Below are 17,123 nucleotides of genomic sequence, written 5' to 3'. Positions count from 1 at the left end.
AAACAAAGTCAGACTACAATAAGCATTCTGAGGGTATTACATTGCAATCTTAATCCTCTTCTCGATAAAAATTCATTATACTGGAACAAAATGCTAACTTGTTATATAACATGTCATGGTGGAAACCAAAAGAAAATATCAAGTCACTATCTTCAAGCATGATTAAAAACAGTGTGGAAATCTGATTTTATGAGTGACTTTTTTATGTCCTAGGACCAGAAAAGAGGGACGAAAGATACCAAAGGGATAGTCAAACTCATAAATCAAAAATAAACTGACAACACCTGGCTAAAAAGGAAAGAAGACAAACAGACAAACAATAGAACACATGACACAACATAGAAAACTAAAGAATAAGCAACACGAACCCCATCAAAAACTAGGGACCATCTCAGGTCCTCTGGATCTTCACATGTGGCACCCGTCCTGTTGCTTATATTATAACAAATCAGGTAAATAGTTAAATTCCGTAGGTCACAGTCATGAAACTCGTGATGGCGTCTATAAAATTTACAAAGGGATGATTAAAACTTCACCATTTGGAACTCTTGGATTAATACATTTAGCTTTATTGTGAGCAACAACCCTCTATCAAGAAAATCATGATAGGAAATGCAAGCAGAGGAATATTGTATCAATTGGGAGATATATATCCTGTAAGCAGGTGCTGCTGGAATGTTGCTACTTAGAAGTTGAATGTTCACAATTGGAAAGTTGAAATCACCTCTTTTGTTGTAAAGTTTTGTTTTCAACCGACCCTCATTGTCAATTCTAGATGTAAGTCAAGATATGAGGCCGACTTAACTGTAGATGTTGTTTCCTTTGTCTCTAGTTCGATGGAATATATGCGTCACCAACATAGTCACCAAATTTTGAATTATTTAGTGAAAGAATGTCATCTATATAGCAGAAAGTTGAGTTAAAGGATATTGCTAACTTCTTATCTTTCTTCCTAAGAAGTTCCTGTATGAAGTCAGGCTCATAATAATAAAGAAACAAGTCGGCAAGAAGGGGCACAATTGGTTCCCATTGGTGTGCCAACAGTCTGTTGAAAAACATGTCCTCTGATTTATCCCTCCCTAAGACAAGATACTTGTATCTACTTTAGCCATTCTTTTTTTATGAAACAAAGAAATACCAACTCTTTCAATTTGTCAATTTAACTTCTTGAACTTAGCTCAAAATTATCAGACCAAAACACAAATTTGATTGTGATCTGTAACTTGGTCATGATAAAACTATTCAGTTTTCAGAAAATTATAGTTTGTACAAAATAACAAACAAACCTGGCACAAAATTCTTTAAACAATTTACCAAAGAATGTCTTTTAAAAATCTTTTAAAAACGATTTATCTCCCTTTGTACAGAAATATGGTTTAACAAAGTACCCTAACATTTACATATGGACCATAACTCTGGACTTAATCATCAGACCAGTACAAAATTGGAACTTAATCTGTAACATGTCATGATGAAACAATTTACCAAATATCAAATCACTACCATCAAGCATAAAGAAAAAAAGTTTGGAAAATTTATTTGCCATACGAAAGGATTGAGACAGACAGACAGACAGACAGACAGACAGACAGACAGACAGACAGACAGACAGACAGACAGACAGACAGACAGACAGACAGACAGACAGACAGACAGACAGACAGACAGACAGACAGACAGACAGACAGACAGACAGACAGACAGACAGACAGACAGACAGACAGACAGACAGACAGACAGACAGACAGACAGACAGACAGACAGACAGACAGACAGACAGACAGACAGACAGACAGACAGACAGACAGACAGACAGACAGACAGACAGACAGACAGACAGACAGACAGACAGACAGACAGACAGACAGACAGACAGACAGACAGACAGACAGACAGACAGACAGACAGACAGACAGACAGACAGACAGACAGACAGACAGGTTGGGGACTTAAAAAACTAAATGCATGTTATTTTAGTAGATATAAACCAGCAACAAAAGTTGCCTGTGAACTGTTCAGCACCTTTAAACAATTTTGCAAAAACAGGAAAATCCCCTTATTTATGAATAGATTCCAATAACTAGGAAAAGTACACATGTAAAATAAAATGATAAACATGGTTATTTTAATCCTCTGATGTCATACGTTACAATAGGTGTTGTCAAGGTGTCAATAATGTTGTATCAAAATAAATTGTAAATTGGTAGAAAAAGATAAAGGTTATTTTCAAATCATTTTCTACTTTTACATGTTTTAATTTCATTTAAAAAACAGCCATAATTGCTAATTTAATAAAGCGATTCACTTATCAAAGAATTCAAATATCGAAAAATGTGAACTAACAACACTGATAATTAACTCATGCATGTGCTATGTCTATCATCAATTAATGTGTTATTCTGTCACTCATTGAATATTTTTCTCTATTTGAATTCTTCGATTAGTAAGTTTATTTGTCTTTTGCATTATGCTAGACTGAGTGGCAGGAAAAATTAAGTGAACAAATAACACGCCTGCTCTCACATAATCATGATACTGAAATTTATTAAACATAAAAGCGAAAAATCTTAAATTTTTTTTTTTAATCCAGATGGGTATGGTCTATTGTTCTGAGAATATGACTCATTTTCAGAGTAAAAAAATGAAAGTGAAAGTAGATTATAAATTAACTTTTATTTAGTTATCAATTTGATGTTGAATAGCATTTGTGTTAATTTTCAAACTTCTGAAAGCATGTTTTGATTTAAATTTTTTCATCAAACTAAGAAGAAAGGTATTTTCTTGTTACTGTATAAAAAGAGGAGAAAACGAAAGTAGCTGGATTTTTCAGTGCAAAAAAAAGTAAACATTTATTTTCCAAAATTTATCAAAAAAATTGAGCGTTAGAAACTGAAGTATGACTTTTAAACTTATTTGCTGTAAGATGTGATTTTAGAAATTCAGTGTTGATTTCAGAAGTTACCTTTATAAATGTTAGAAAAAACCTTCCTACTAAAACTGCGCAAACTTCTATTATTGACGCATGCGTACTAAACTTTTTACTTTCGTTCTTGGAAAGCGGGTAATTTTCAGTAAACCAAAGGTATCAAAGTGAAAGTCAACTTATTGTTCACCCTTAAATCATCTTTATTTAGTTGGTGGACGTTATAGTCCATGGATATAAAATAAATGAGTCCTAAATTTTAAAAAGTTCCACCTTATAAAAAATTTCCCGGAAACAAGTTGCCCTCCAAGTGTTGTTTCAAAATTAGAATATTTTATTCATTTCCGGGCGGTGTTTTGATTTTTAAAATATTTTTTGTGGGCTTACTAATGAATTACTTGTGAAGAAACCATATCATTAATCTATAATCTCTTTAAAGACAAAAGGATAAGTATGTATGATGCAATGATTTTGTATTGTGTCTACCTGTTTTCCTTGATCAGTTCCAAAAAATTGAAAAGTCTTGCTCACACTCTCATACCAAAATTATTCCATCCTGCCATTTCTGGAGAACACAAATAAGGCAACAATAATTTTTCCATGCATTATTAAAATCTGGAACAGATTTTCCCTCAGTATTTTGATAAGTTACTTCTATAGAGTTGTTCAAATTCATCATGTAAAAATAGTTTTATCTTAATATAATCATGTTAATATTACATTTATAATATGAGGCAGTCAATACACCTTATCACTATTTGTTTGCCATTAGTTCTGGATCTGCCACTGATCTCACAATGAAATATTGGAGAGGCAATTTCCTTAAGTAAACTGTTAAAATTAAAACACTTGGTTATACAAATTTGTTATGTACAATTCATCACATTAAACAAGGGCCCATCATTGTGAATACTAGTTTCATGATTTTTCATTCAAGCTTTACATTTTCTTATTTTCATCTTGTCTATCAAAAACTATTTTCATGTATATGTATATAAATTTCTAATCAGCAAGTAATGATATAAATGTAATCTTAAAGTAATCTAAAAGTAATCATGATTACACCTGTTTTTGGCAATGAAATCATTTACATTATGATTACTTGTAATCAGAAATGGCATGATCGATTACAGCTGATTACTATTACTGATAACAATTACCCCAGCTCTGGCCATAAGTACTGGATATTACACAGGTTTTTGTAAAATTTTATTGTCATAAAACAAAATGTCTGACGGCACAATGGAAAAGTGATTGTTGTTTGCGTCAAAAGTTCAAGCAACCGTGTCAGCTAGGATTAGCAATAAGGTGTATACCTGTGAAAAGGGACAAAGTCTGCATAAATATTTTTGTTCAATTCTAACATACTTTTACATCAAAATGGTTAAAAAAGACACAGCATGCTGTAACATTTCAAATTTAAGTTCTTTTGTTAGGGATTTTAGTTGTGACGTACTTTATGTTATGAAGTCATATTCAATGTTAACAAAGACACTTTGCATCAGATAAAAAAAATTCATAGCCAAGAAGAAATTGGCATTGTGTTTCTTCTTTTATTTTACTAACCTGATATATATATATTTTACTGAAAGTCTCCTGACAAAGAGACTGGCAAATGACTGGTAAAAGCCTTAAAGGAAGTACAATGTCAGAGTTGGGGTAATTGTAATTGTAATCGTTAATCAGCTGTAATTGATTACAATTTTTCAAGTAATCATTGTTATCATTAATCAGCCTAAAATCTGATTACATGTAATTTAATTTAATCAATTCCTTTTCAAAATACCCTGTAATCCTGATTACTTTATGATTACATTCTGATTACAATGAAAAAAATCTTAAACTGTTTATGGTCAATAACGGAAACTTTTTGTTATTCTTATTCAATTTATATTGAACATGTTAAGATAGTTTGGTTTACTTTTTTTTTTATAAAGCATGAAAATTGGTTTGTATACTTCAGTAAAAATAAACTGTTACAGTATTAAAAATTCATCAATAGCCTAAAGAACATATAAAACGATTATATGTTTCTGGCCTTGGTAAAAGATATCGTACATATATTCACAATTTAAAGATGTACATATATATATTTGATAATAACTTTTATATTAATACTTTTCTTTAACCCTTAATTATAATCTTTTGTTAATGTTGTGATTTTTGTCAACTTTGAATTGACAGGTAGGAAACCAATTAAGGTTTGTTTTTATTGCAATTACCAACTGAGTATAGCTGTAGGACAATATGGGCGATATCTTTTTGCGCCAAAAAGTAACTCATTTGCGCCACAACTTAATTGCGCCGATACTTCTTTTGCGCCACCTAATTTTCAAAAGTATAGATATCATTTGCGCCAATTTTATTTATTTTTATATAACAACTAAAAGATTAACTAGGTACCATCAGCAAAAAAAATCCTCTGACATTGTACACAGAAAATAGCCTCCCATCCTAATAAAATTATCCCGCTTAGTGGATCGTTACACAATACTAAGTCATCATCTTTGTTTGTAACAACATCAATATCATCCAATATTCTGAAATTCTGCTTGATTTTTAGGTTGAGCCGGATGCAGTTTTCTTCTCTCTCTCTACATAGACTGACGCACATATTTTAAATCTTTCTTTTCTAAATTTTCTTCTTCAATTTTGAAGATCTCTGAATTTATCATTTTTGAAGGTCGCTCTGAAAACATATTGGTTGCTTTTCTTATGCTCGAAGATCTCAAAATTTGACGTTCTAATTTCTTGAGACTGATAATGAAATAATTATATTTCTTTTTACAAATGAAAATGTGGTATTGTATACGCCAAAATCTGCTGTGAAATTTTCATACTTAGCGAAAATGCATTTTATACTCGTGATAGTTGACTTGTATTTGTATTATAATTTTAAGAAAAAATGTTTTATAGTCCCTCAAAACTCTTTATAGATTGGCTCTTGTTGTTATCTTGTATTTTAAAACCTGTATATTTTATATGTAACAAGTGGTGAGACTTTCATAAAGTATATGTCTTGTCTTGTCTTGATATAGGTAAAACATGTACAGGTATGATATACAAAATATTAACAGGTAAATGTGGCGCAATTTCATTTCATTTATTGGCGCAATTAATACCATCAAAATAAAAGAGAGTGGCGCAATTAATACCTTTTCAAAACTGCAATTGGCGCAAATTGATTCTGCCTGACAAGATATGGTAAAAGATAAAACAGATCATTTATCTAATTAGCACAAAATTAATTAAAAGTAATTTAAGTTGGACAAATATCTTGTTTAAAATAAGCAAATTTTTGTATTTATTTAGACTGGACATGTAAAATGCAATAATTTTTAGCACTTATTTTGTTTACAATTTGATTAAACTGGTAACTTTATTTCATCCATATTTTATTAATCCCATAAACTGCACCTTGAAACAAATATAAATTAAAGTCTAGAATAGGTCAGAAGACAAATAGCAAACGCTTTTTATAAAGCTATATTCAATTGAAGTCAAAATAATTCAGAGATTAATGATGATCAAGTGAAATGGGTCATTACCAGTGACACAATGTTCATGTTTGTATGAAGTAAACTTTTGAGGTTTATTAAATAGATAAAGTTTGAAGTTATCATTTTATAATATAGCAAACACAATACTTTAATAGTAATCATTAATTTAATCAGACACTTTCAGAAATGATGTAATCGTTAATTTAATTTAATCGTACAAATGACAAAGTAATTGTAATTTAATCGAATACGAATACTTTATTTCTCATAAAACTACAATTACATAGTTATAGAGAACATACATAAATATAACTATAAGGTACAATTTTTACAAGCATGTGTTAACAATCATTTGACAATACAATGAAATTAACTTGGAGGACTGACGTTCACATTTATAACTTTGATAAATTTACATAGTTTTTCTAATATTACAATATTACATGAATTAAACAGTTGATCAAACTTATAGATATTAGGGTTAGACCAGCAGTATGTAGGTAAAAATTTCTTTCTTTCAAACATAAAAGATCCACAATTCATAATATAATGGTATTCGTCACCAATGTCGTTTGAGTCACAGAGACGGCAGATTCTGTCTTCTCTTGGTAAACCCTGCCACCTTCCAGACTTAATCGGCAATTACATTGAAAGTAATCGGACCCATCTCTGTACAATGTACATGTAGATTTCTGTGCAAATGCAGGAATTTAAGGATTTACTTAAGTGAGGATTTGTGTAATTAAAAAAATCAAGAATTTAAAATTGATACATTTTACTATAAGTCAAAAGAGCATTGGTTAAGAATTAAAATAAGCAAAAAATATTGATACATGTAAATGTAGGTCATGAACCTCCTTTTCGAGATATTTGGTATTTAAGATATGGCGGAGAAAAGGCTGACTTGGACTTAAACCTTATATTTGCATTGGTATAACTTAAATTTGGTCTCAAATCAAACGAAAGAAAATCAACAATCTGCTATAATTTTGGTAAATGACCTTTTATGAGCTATTAAATCTTGTATGAACAAATAAATGGGTGTTATTGGCAAAATATTTTACCTCCTGTCATGCCTGTTGTATGTAAAAACACCAAGGAGTCCGAATATTTGACACAAATGCCAAAGCCTCACCTAAGTACATCCTTAAAAAAGTTTATAAACAAAAAAGTTAACGATTTTGAGTTCATTAGTACAGGGTTCTCGCTAAGGATTTTTGAAGGCGAGTCCAGGGACTCGTCATTTTTGGCCATGGTGAGTCCAACAGCAAGAAGAATATATTTTGTTGCAATATACAGTGTAATGTAATATTTTAGTTTCCATGGCCTAACATGAGCAATGAAATGACATTAAATTTAGATTACTTTTTAAACTTTTGCTATAAACACATGATAAAATGATGATATTTGTGTTTAAGGTGGCTCCTGGGTACAAAAATTTTAGCAAAAAATTAAACCTTTATTTTTTCATTACAAATTTTATTTATTACACTATTAGGTGTTACTTTATGATATGGTACAAAAAACAACCCCAATAATTGATTTGGTTTGACCCCAGATGACTTTAAAAATTGAAAAAGCTCCAAATTATCTCCCTTTGGTGCAAAAATGCCATTTTTTGGGCCTTAAATTTGAAATATCTTTTTTAACTCATCGGTGACCTATATTTGTTATTATTGTTTTCAAATAAGCTGTACATAAACTAAATAATTGTAAATTTTAAGCGATTTCTTATATTAGGTTATTTTTTTATTTCGATATTTCCTCTTTTTCTCCTATATTAGTTCAACAGAAAAAAAGGACATTAACAAAAATGTATGCATCTTCCAGAGGCAGATTTTAGCCTAAATGAACGGTGATCCCATTTTTTTATTTCATTTTTCTTTTAAGTATATGATAAAGTTCATTTATGAAAAAATATAGCGAAATCCTATATTAGAAAAAAAAAATCATTTATACCCAGGAGCCCCCTTAACTGTGTTCAGTTTATACAAAATATTTCAATATTGATGTACATGTATCTGTGGACTCACCAGTTTTAAAAATGGTGAGTCCAGACAGATTTTGATGAGTCCAGGACCCAGGACTCATGGACTCGCCTTAGCGAGAACCCTGTTAGTGCATTGTAGTAGTAAAAATATGCACTACCACTATGTAAAAATGTTTCTTTATAATCACAAATTTGTTATTGTTTAGTTTATCAAATTCTATTTTTTTTAGAAATGTCCAAGACAACTATAATATACTTATATAGGTATTCTATTGCCTTGGAGAAAAAACAAGCCATAAATATCATATTTGAGTCGATTTCATTTAAATTTTAATATAAAAAAAGGTGTGGTATGATTGCCGATAAGACAACTCTCCATGAGAGACCACAATGACACAAAAATTAACAACTATACATGTAGGTCGCTATACTGCATTCAACAATGAGCAATGCCCATACCGCATTATTGTACATCCCAACAACAAAAAGACACTAGGAACAGATCTGAGAGTACTCACAGTTAACTGACAGCTAGTTCAAAGCCACTTACGACTAATAAAGAAATCGTGCATCTAAGACTAGATTATCAATCAGTACACATCCAACATCCAATGGATTTAGTGTAAAGAAGTCATAAAAAATCAGAGAAAAACATGACCTTGTGCAATGCCAAGATATAGGTATTGACAGATTGTAGTTCCATGAATCTGTATATATATGTAAAGGGGTTAAACATGTAAGGGGGATCCCAACCATCCCCCTAACGGTATTAAACCACTAATTCATAGTTAATTTTAAACATATTTGTTTATAGTGGATTGGGAAACAAGTTTTGCAACTTATATTAATCCCTTTCCATTTTGCGCTAATTCATAGCCTCATTGCTTTCTATATTAAATTCTGCAATTTCAAGCACTAATGGTTACTTAATCTTAAGTTCAAATAAAGTGGCAGTTATTTCATGTCAAAACAGCGCCTTAATCTGACTTGTGCTAAAAAAAATCAGCATAACTTAAATTGCATAATATTAGAGAGTTCTGGTTCCGGGATGTTTTATAGTACAAAAATAGATCTTTCAACAAGGGTTCTACAGTGATTCCAAGTTCCCACACTTTCATTTGATACCAAAACTACCCAAATATCCCGCTATTGACAAAAATACAGCTATGTATAGAAACTATTTTGTTGGAAATATACTACTTTTTTTATGTTCTTCGGCATCTGGACTGGGCCTGAATAAGTGGTTCTTTACAATGTACCTACATGTATAACAGCACCAACCTTACTGCTCGTTCTAAGCCACTAACAAGTAAAAGTACATGTTATACTAAAAATCATGATTTAACATTTCTAAGTCTCTAAGATAAGTAAAGCATATGTGTCAGTGAAAATTATACAGATTAGCTAACATGGCTAAGAATGCTTTATCAAGAAAAGAATATTTTTATTCATACAATTAGTGCTCAAGGAGGGCATATTCATAAACCATATACAAGTGCGCCTGTGAACAATGTAATACAGAATATCTGAGTATCTATATTCATATTAGAGAATTAAATGGTGATTATATGATGTGTTACATTATATTGATGCTGTGCAGGAGAAATGTCTCAAATGAACTCTAATTGAAATGATTGTGTTCAGTTCTATTTATAGATGCCAGAGATAGCTATAGAGATGGGAGAAACACCAAATGAATTTCAGTTGAAAAACCCACCAAATGATGGCATATCAAGTGTAAAATTTGGTCCTAACTCTAGCCAGTTTCTTCTTGTTTCATCATGGGACTCTACAGTCAGATTGTACGATATTGTTGCCAACAACAAGAGAATGGAATATTTTCATTCTGCACCAGTTTTAGATTGTTGTTTCCATGTAAGTATGATAATTTGAAAGGAAAAGTCACATTGTGTAACTACATGTAATGCAGTGATGAAAATATTGGAATTGTATGATACATTCTCTATTATTTTGTTTTTCCACTTCTGAATACTGGTCTACTCATCATGCTCATACTGTACATGTACCACATTTTCTTATTTCTTCTAAGTATTAAATCATTAAGATTAAAAAAATGTATAGACACCAAAATTTACCTGTACCTAAAAAATTGCTTGATCACAGCACTGACAATGCTTTAATTATTTAACATGTTTAAGGTTACCAGAAATATGTTTTCATCATCTTAAAACTTAATATTTATGTGACTTTTGAGAATTAAAGCTAAGTGAAGGGTTCATCCCAAAATTCACAGTCACTGAGAACGGAAACAGGATAGAGAGACTCCTACATTTATATATGGACACATAATCTTGGTTCGGACTACATAGTTTTTTTTACAGTCCAGATGAATTTACTTTATGAGAATGCAAGTACATATTGTAAGTTAATGATGATTTTTAACCCTTATAATTAATGACAGTATGTGTATTCTAACTTATTAAATGTTTTGTTTTTCCAGGATGCAGTTCACTCATACAGTGGAGGACTTGACAACACACTGAAAATGTTTGATTTTAATACAAATTCAGGTACATTGATTTTTGTATCAAGACCATCAGATAATGTTTATAAAAATTATTATTTATATTATATCAACTAGAAAATTTACCTGCAATTTCCCATATGTTTGGGCATTAACCATTGACACTTCTATGATATTTGATATTGTTCTTTACTGACCATCTATTCTTTTGATCTTTTCCACCTACAGAAAATAGAGTTAAGACTAAATATATCGAAGACGTTTAGTATTTATTTTCTTTCAGATTAAACAAAAAACATAGGGAAAAAATGCTATTGTGTTCATCAAACCTAGGGCCTGTTTCTTCAATTGTTAAAGATGTAAATATCTGTTCAAGAAAAGATACAATAAGGATTCTGTACATACCAATTTGAAATAATAATAATTAATAAAACAGCATTGTTATTGGAGCAATAATTTATTTTTATATCTAACAATACCTAAAATGGAAAATTTATCTGTTACGAAAAAATGGATTATAATTTCAGGTACTACCGTGGGTACTCATGAAGCACCTATAAAATGTGTAGAGTATTGTCCTGAGGTCAATGTTGTAATAACAGGTAGTTGGGATTCAACGGTCAAATTATGGGATCCACGTACTCCATGTGCTGCTGGATCATTTAGTCAACCAGACAAGGTTAGAAGTAGCGTTAATAAGCATAAGGATTAATATGCAATCGAAAACCTATGGTACTGATGACTTTATATCTAAATCTCCAAGGTTTATCATTACCATTGATATACTAAAAATATAGTGCACTCTATACATCCTAATCAGGAATATTTCCATCAAAGAAATATATGCTCAGATACTCAAGTGTCACAAAATGATGTTGACCCCTTTCCTCTATAATGACGCATTTTGACGCCACCCCCTTTACTCAATAATAACGCCTGTGTAGTCCCTCAGTTAAAACGTATGTATATTTTGGAATTTTATTGATGAGATATTTGTTTTTGCAATGCATGACAACTTTAAACTTTTTATTGAAAAAAAACCTATGTGAATCAAGTATGTATTGGCACTCACACCACATCTTCCTATATCTATGTAAAAAAAAAATTCATGGAGGAAAGTGTTAAACTTGTCAAGAAAATTTCTTTACTTTTGCAAGGTGCAGGAATCTTATGTCTGTTCGAAAAGTAATCAATGTCATTGTTAAAGTGATCTTTATAAAGTAGAGTTATTTTCCTTAGATAAGATTGGCTTGTGATATAGAATATAAAACTGGTTAGGTCTTCCGACAATTTTTGTATTTCTTGAATAGCAAATGACTTCAATTATAATCATTACAACTTCAATTGGACAATCATGCCCAAGTTAACATAAACAGCTGGGAAGCCATTCTAGGGCTGGCAATGGCATGTCTGATTTTCTTTGAAGTGGTTGCCAACATAAACATATTTGGTTTTTTATTTTATTTAGGTGTACACATTATCGGTGTGTGGTGACAGATTGGTCGTAGGAACAGCAGGAAGGAGGATTCTGGTCTGGGACCTAAGAAACATGGGATATGTACAACAGAGAAGAGAATCAAGTCTCAAATATCAAACAAGATGTATCAGATGTTTTCCAAATAAAAACGGCTATGTTTTAAGTTCTATTGAAGGTAAATTATGTTGTTAATTTAGGTTGTTTTTAAATTAAAAGTATTAAATGGTAGCTATAGGTGGGTTTTTTTTACTGTTTCTGAGATGCCACTCTTACAAATATTTTCCCTTATTGTGTGCAGTTTTACAGAAAGAACATTTTATACCTCCTTCTAGTGTATAGTGGTTGTAAAGCTGTTCAGCTTTTTATCGTTGTCAAATTTAAGTTTAATCTGCATTTGATCCACTGATTGACATTTGTTATACCAGAGGACATTATGGCAATATTCCCATCCTTTCATATTAGCCCACTTGACCCTATATAGATGGGTAGAAATTGTAATACCAGATAATAATCAGCAGATGATATCACATTACAGCAATGCAGTATCACATTAACATGATACTAAATGAGAACATTGCAGTTCTCATAAAGAAAGTCCTCAGTTTATCTTTTCTATGGAAAAGAAAAAACTAGTCCTGGCTTGTCATATTTCTATTTATGTATTTATAGGTAGAGTAGCTGTAGAATACCTAGACCCAAGTCCTGAAGTTCAGAAGAAGAAATATGCATTTAAATGTCACAGAATCAAAGAGAATGGAGTAGAAATGATTTATCCTGTAAATGCTATAGCTTTCCACGCACAACACAATACTTTTGCTTCAGGAGGATCTGATGGTTATGTCAATATATGGGACGGATTTAATAAAAAACGACTTTGTCAGTTTCACAGGTAATTGACTGTAGAGAAATTATTTTTTTGTGGTATTCAATTATCTCATTTCAATTTTCTCAATTCTGACACTTCATAAATGAAAGCAGAAGTTATTACATTTTATTACAACAGTCACATTAAGAATCTAAACAAGAAATTTAAGGGAATACATATCACAGAATAGGATTTAAAATAATCTAACAAGCAGTCATGCCATATGTATGTAAGCAAGATAAGTGACATAACATCAGAAATAGTATATGACATAAACCAAACAGATCAAATTATCCATTTGAGATAACCACATAAAATTAATACTTTTACTCTTTAATGGGGCTCACAGGTCAAATCATTTTTTTTATTTAATATAGGATTTTGCTATATTTTTCTATAAATGAACTTTATCTTATACTTAGTAGAAAAATGAAATAAAAAAATGGGGTCACGGTTCATTTACGCTCAAAATCTGCCTTTGAAACAAGCATACATTTTTGTTAATGTCCTTTTTTTCTGTTGAACTGATAGGAGAAAAGTGGGGATATCGAAATTAAAAAAGAACTAAATTACAGTAATCGCTTAAATTTTACAATTCTTTAGTTTATTTACAGCTTAATTGAAAACAACAATAAAAAAATATAGGTCACCGATGAGTTAAAACAAATATTTCAATTTTAATGCCAAAAATGTCATTTTTGCACCAAAGGGAGATAATTTGTAGCTTTTTCAATGATATCTACATTTTAAAAGTCACCTGGGGCCAACATGAATTGATTTCTGTTCCATATGATAAAGTACCAACTACTAAAGGTAATTAATAAAATTTGTAATAAAAAAATAAATGTTTAATTTTTTCTGAAAATCTTATACCCGCGAGCCTCCTTAAGTAAATATTCTAAATAAATAAAAACTTACAGTTGTAAGGTGGGTGCTGAAATAATCTCTTCAAAAAGAAATTCAAATGTGTTTCCAAATTCGAAACATGGAAAAAGACATGATCTGTATCTAAGAAACATGTTAGCCAATGAATATACAGAATACTTGGAATAAGTACTGACAGACAAAAAGTAAACAATCAATCATCCACTTAAAGATTATCAATTTTTTAAATAAAAAAAATTTATGATTTTATTTATTTTATATGTTTATTGAAGTAATTGCACAGCGACCTTATAGGAGAAACTGCAACATTGAAAAGCCATTATTGAGCATCTTGTAAATACTTTATATTCTAATTGTTTTTTTAATTCAAATTACAAGTCATTGTCAACTGTTTACACTTTGTTTTACAGATATCCTACCAGTATAACCTCCCTTATGTTGAGCTTGTTTATGTTTATTTTTACAGATATCCTACCAGTATTACCTCCCTTATGTTCAGCCTGTTTATGTTTTGTTTTACAGATATCCTACCAGTATTACCTTCCTTATGTTCAGCCTGTTTATGTTTATTTTTACAGATATCCTACCAGTATTACCTCCCTTATGTTGAGCCTGTTTATGTTTATTTTTACAGATATCCTACCAGTATAACCTCCCTTATGTTGAGCCTGTTTATGTTTTGTTTTACAGATATCATACCAGTATTACCTCCCTTATGTTCAGCCTGTTTATGTTTTGTTTTACAGATATCCTACCAGTATTACCTCCCTTATATTCAGCCTGTTTATGTTTATTTTTACAGATATCCTACCAGTATTACCTCCCTTATATTCAGCCTGTTTATGTTTTGTTTTACAGATATCCTTCCAGTATTACCTCCCTTATGTTCAGCCTGTTTATGTTTTGTTTTACAGATATCCTACCAGTATTACCTCCCTTATGTTCAGCCTGTATATGTTTTGTTTTACAGATATCCTACCAGTATTACCTCCCTTATGTTCAGCCTGTTTATGTTTTGTTTTACAGATATCCTACCAGTATTACCTCCCTTATGTTCAGCCTGTTTATGTTTATTTTTACAGATATCCTACCAGTATTACCTCCCTTATGTTCAGCCTGATTATGTTTATGTTTTACAGATATCCTACCAGTATTGCTTCCCTTATGTTCAGCCATGACGGATCAGTTCTTGCGATTGCCTCTTCGTACATGCATGAAACAGATGATGCTGTGGATATTCCTCAGGACTCTATATATATCAGGAATGTCAGTGATCAGGAAACCAAACCAAAAGCTTGAACACCATCAATTAATGTTTTTTTTTTATCAGATTCAAGCCACATTACAGTACTCTGGATTCATTTATTTAATTTGGTATTAATTTTTTCTTGTGGATATTTAATTTTTGTGGTTTTGTCAATCACTGCATAAAAAGCCTTTGGGAAGTTTGTTATTTATTGAACATTTGAAATCATGGTTCACCTAGCTATAGACGGCCTGTACCCACAAAATCCAGGAAAAATGGTATCCTATGAATAATGATGAATCCACAGTACATAGTCTTTTTATGAGTACATATAATGTGTCTCTAAATGAAGACTGACTTGGTAATCTAAGAAAATTTCAGAAATGTGCATTTTGTCATACTATAACATTTTATCTCATTACCAAATTGTATTCAATGTCAAATTGAACTGTGTATATACGTTGATGTAACATATGCATATTATCTTTCATTTTATTTATAAAATTAAAATGTTTTTATTATTGCACCATGATGAGTTTCACAAAAATAAAAACTCAAATTTTAATTTTGATATCATTATTTGTACGGAGATGTATTTTCTGAAGTTAAAGCTATTTTCTTGTTCCCCTATAATTAAAAGCTTAGCTTTACGTAGTCACTGATATCAACAAATTACCCATTTTGGTGTACCCAATGATCATGTTTAAGTTAGAAAATGTAAATTTATGATTTGATTTCCATGTCATTCTCACTAAGTGTCCATATCTTTTTGATTTCAAATCTTAAAGTATGCTAAGCATATTTCAATTTTGAATTTTGTATAGTTGTTATTTTTTATATAAGCTATCTCTCTATGATTGGAAGCTCTCTCAATTCTTCAAATCAACTATTATCACAGGGATTATTCCCCTCGGAAATATAAGTCATTGTAAATTCCATTGTTAATGCTGTCAATCTTGATTTATTCTATGGTTTTTGTGAGTCTTTGATCAAAGGTTGCTTTGAGCAATGGCTTTGGCAAGTTTGAAACTGTCTTAAATTGATTCCATTCAGAATTATATGAGTTCAAGTTGTCTTGAAAAAAGAGATCATCATTAATCTGTTTCTCCATAGTGTTCAATGCTTAGTTGATACCCCATGCAGTACTTGTAAGTTATGCCAAAATACTTTTAAAATACTTTCTATATAACTATATATAAGCCCAAATCTTTCAAAATTCATGACTCCCATTCTTTCAGTGAAACTTTCTTTTAAAATTAGTAAAGGGAAATCACAGATAGTTAGATAAGTGATTTCACTGACACACATTGACACTACTTTAAAGAAGAGATTTCCTTAAATAGTCATGTTCATACACTGCCCACATACTTTCTGTCTGAAAGGGTCAAGAGCATATAGTGATGCACATGTCAACAGAAAGATAGAAAACCACTGGACCAAATAGATTTTAATTAATAAATGAATGAAATGTTATTTTGAATTGAAGTTTCATTCCCTTACTTTTCCAGAGACATTGCCTTCAATTTTACAAAATATTGTAACAATTGATAAAACTAATCAACCAAATGAGAAGAAATTTGTATTTCTTATTGACCTTTTCGTCACATTCAGGTAACAGAATGCAAAACAAATGTATACTTATCTGACAATTGAAGCAAATGTGTTCACTTATTGAAAACAATGGATTTATCTTCATCCTGAACACTTAAACCAGATTATTTAAAAGCCAAAGATTTATAAGAACCCAAAAAC

The 17,123-nt window shown here is 30.8% G+C and overlaps 2 protein-coding genes across 3 annotated transcripts in view; one reads left to right on the top strand and one right to left on the bottom strand.

Annotated features, from left to right (window-relative positions):
- The window catches only part of LOC134714631 (protein mono-ADP-ribosyltransferase PARP14-like), a 50,815-nt gene extending 47,780 nt beyond the window's left edge, over positions 1–3,035 (bottom strand). For both annotated transcript variants that reach the window (XM_063576031.1, XM_063576032.1), the window contains exon 1: positions 2,963–3,035. The gene's annotated coding sequence lies outside the window, so the exon portion shown is untranslated. The remainder of the gene's footprint in view (positions 1–2,962) is intronic.
- Positions 3,003–15,903, top strand: LOC134714632 (mitotic checkpoint protein BUB3-like). The gene is made up of 7 exons (XM_063576033.1): positions 3,003–3,082; positions 10,070–10,288; positions 10,875–10,944; positions 11,426–11,577; positions 12,367–12,550; positions 13,045–13,264; positions 15,265–15,903. Exons 1-7 carry the CDS (start codon positions 3,023–3,025, stop codon positions 15,422–15,424), a joined length of 1,065 nt encoding a protein of 354 aa, XP_063432103.1. The 5' UTR covers positions 3,003–3,022; the 3' UTR covers positions 15,425–15,903.
- The last annotated feature ends 1,220 nt before the right edge of the window (positions 15,904–17,123 follow it).

The sequence above is a fragment of the Mytilus trossulus genome, chromosome 4 (assembly GCF_036588685.1).
Source record: "Mytilus trossulus isolate FHL-02 chromosome 4, PNRI_Mtr1.1.1.hap1, whole genome shotgun sequence".
In the NCBI taxonomy this organism is placed as follows: Eukaryota; Metazoa; Mollusca; class Bivalvia; order Mytilida; family Mytilidae; genus Mytilus; species Mytilus trossulus.
This window is presented reverse-complemented; position numbering and strand designations above follow the sequence as displayed.

Excerpts from the sequence above, each read along its gene's own strand:
- LOC134714632 (XM_063576033.1), top strand. The coding sequence starts at position 3,023 with ATGCGTACTAAACTTTTTACTTTCGTTCTTGGAAAGCGGGTAATTTTC. Across the intron at positions 10,945-11,425 it reads TGATTTTAATACAAATTCAG|GTACTACCGTGGGTACTCAT; the intron begins GTACATTGATTT and ends TTATAATTTCAG. Across the intron at positions 13,265-15,264 it reads CGACTTTGTCAGTTTCACAG|ATATCCTACCAGTATTGCTT; the intron begins GTAATTGACTGT and ends TATGTTTTACAG.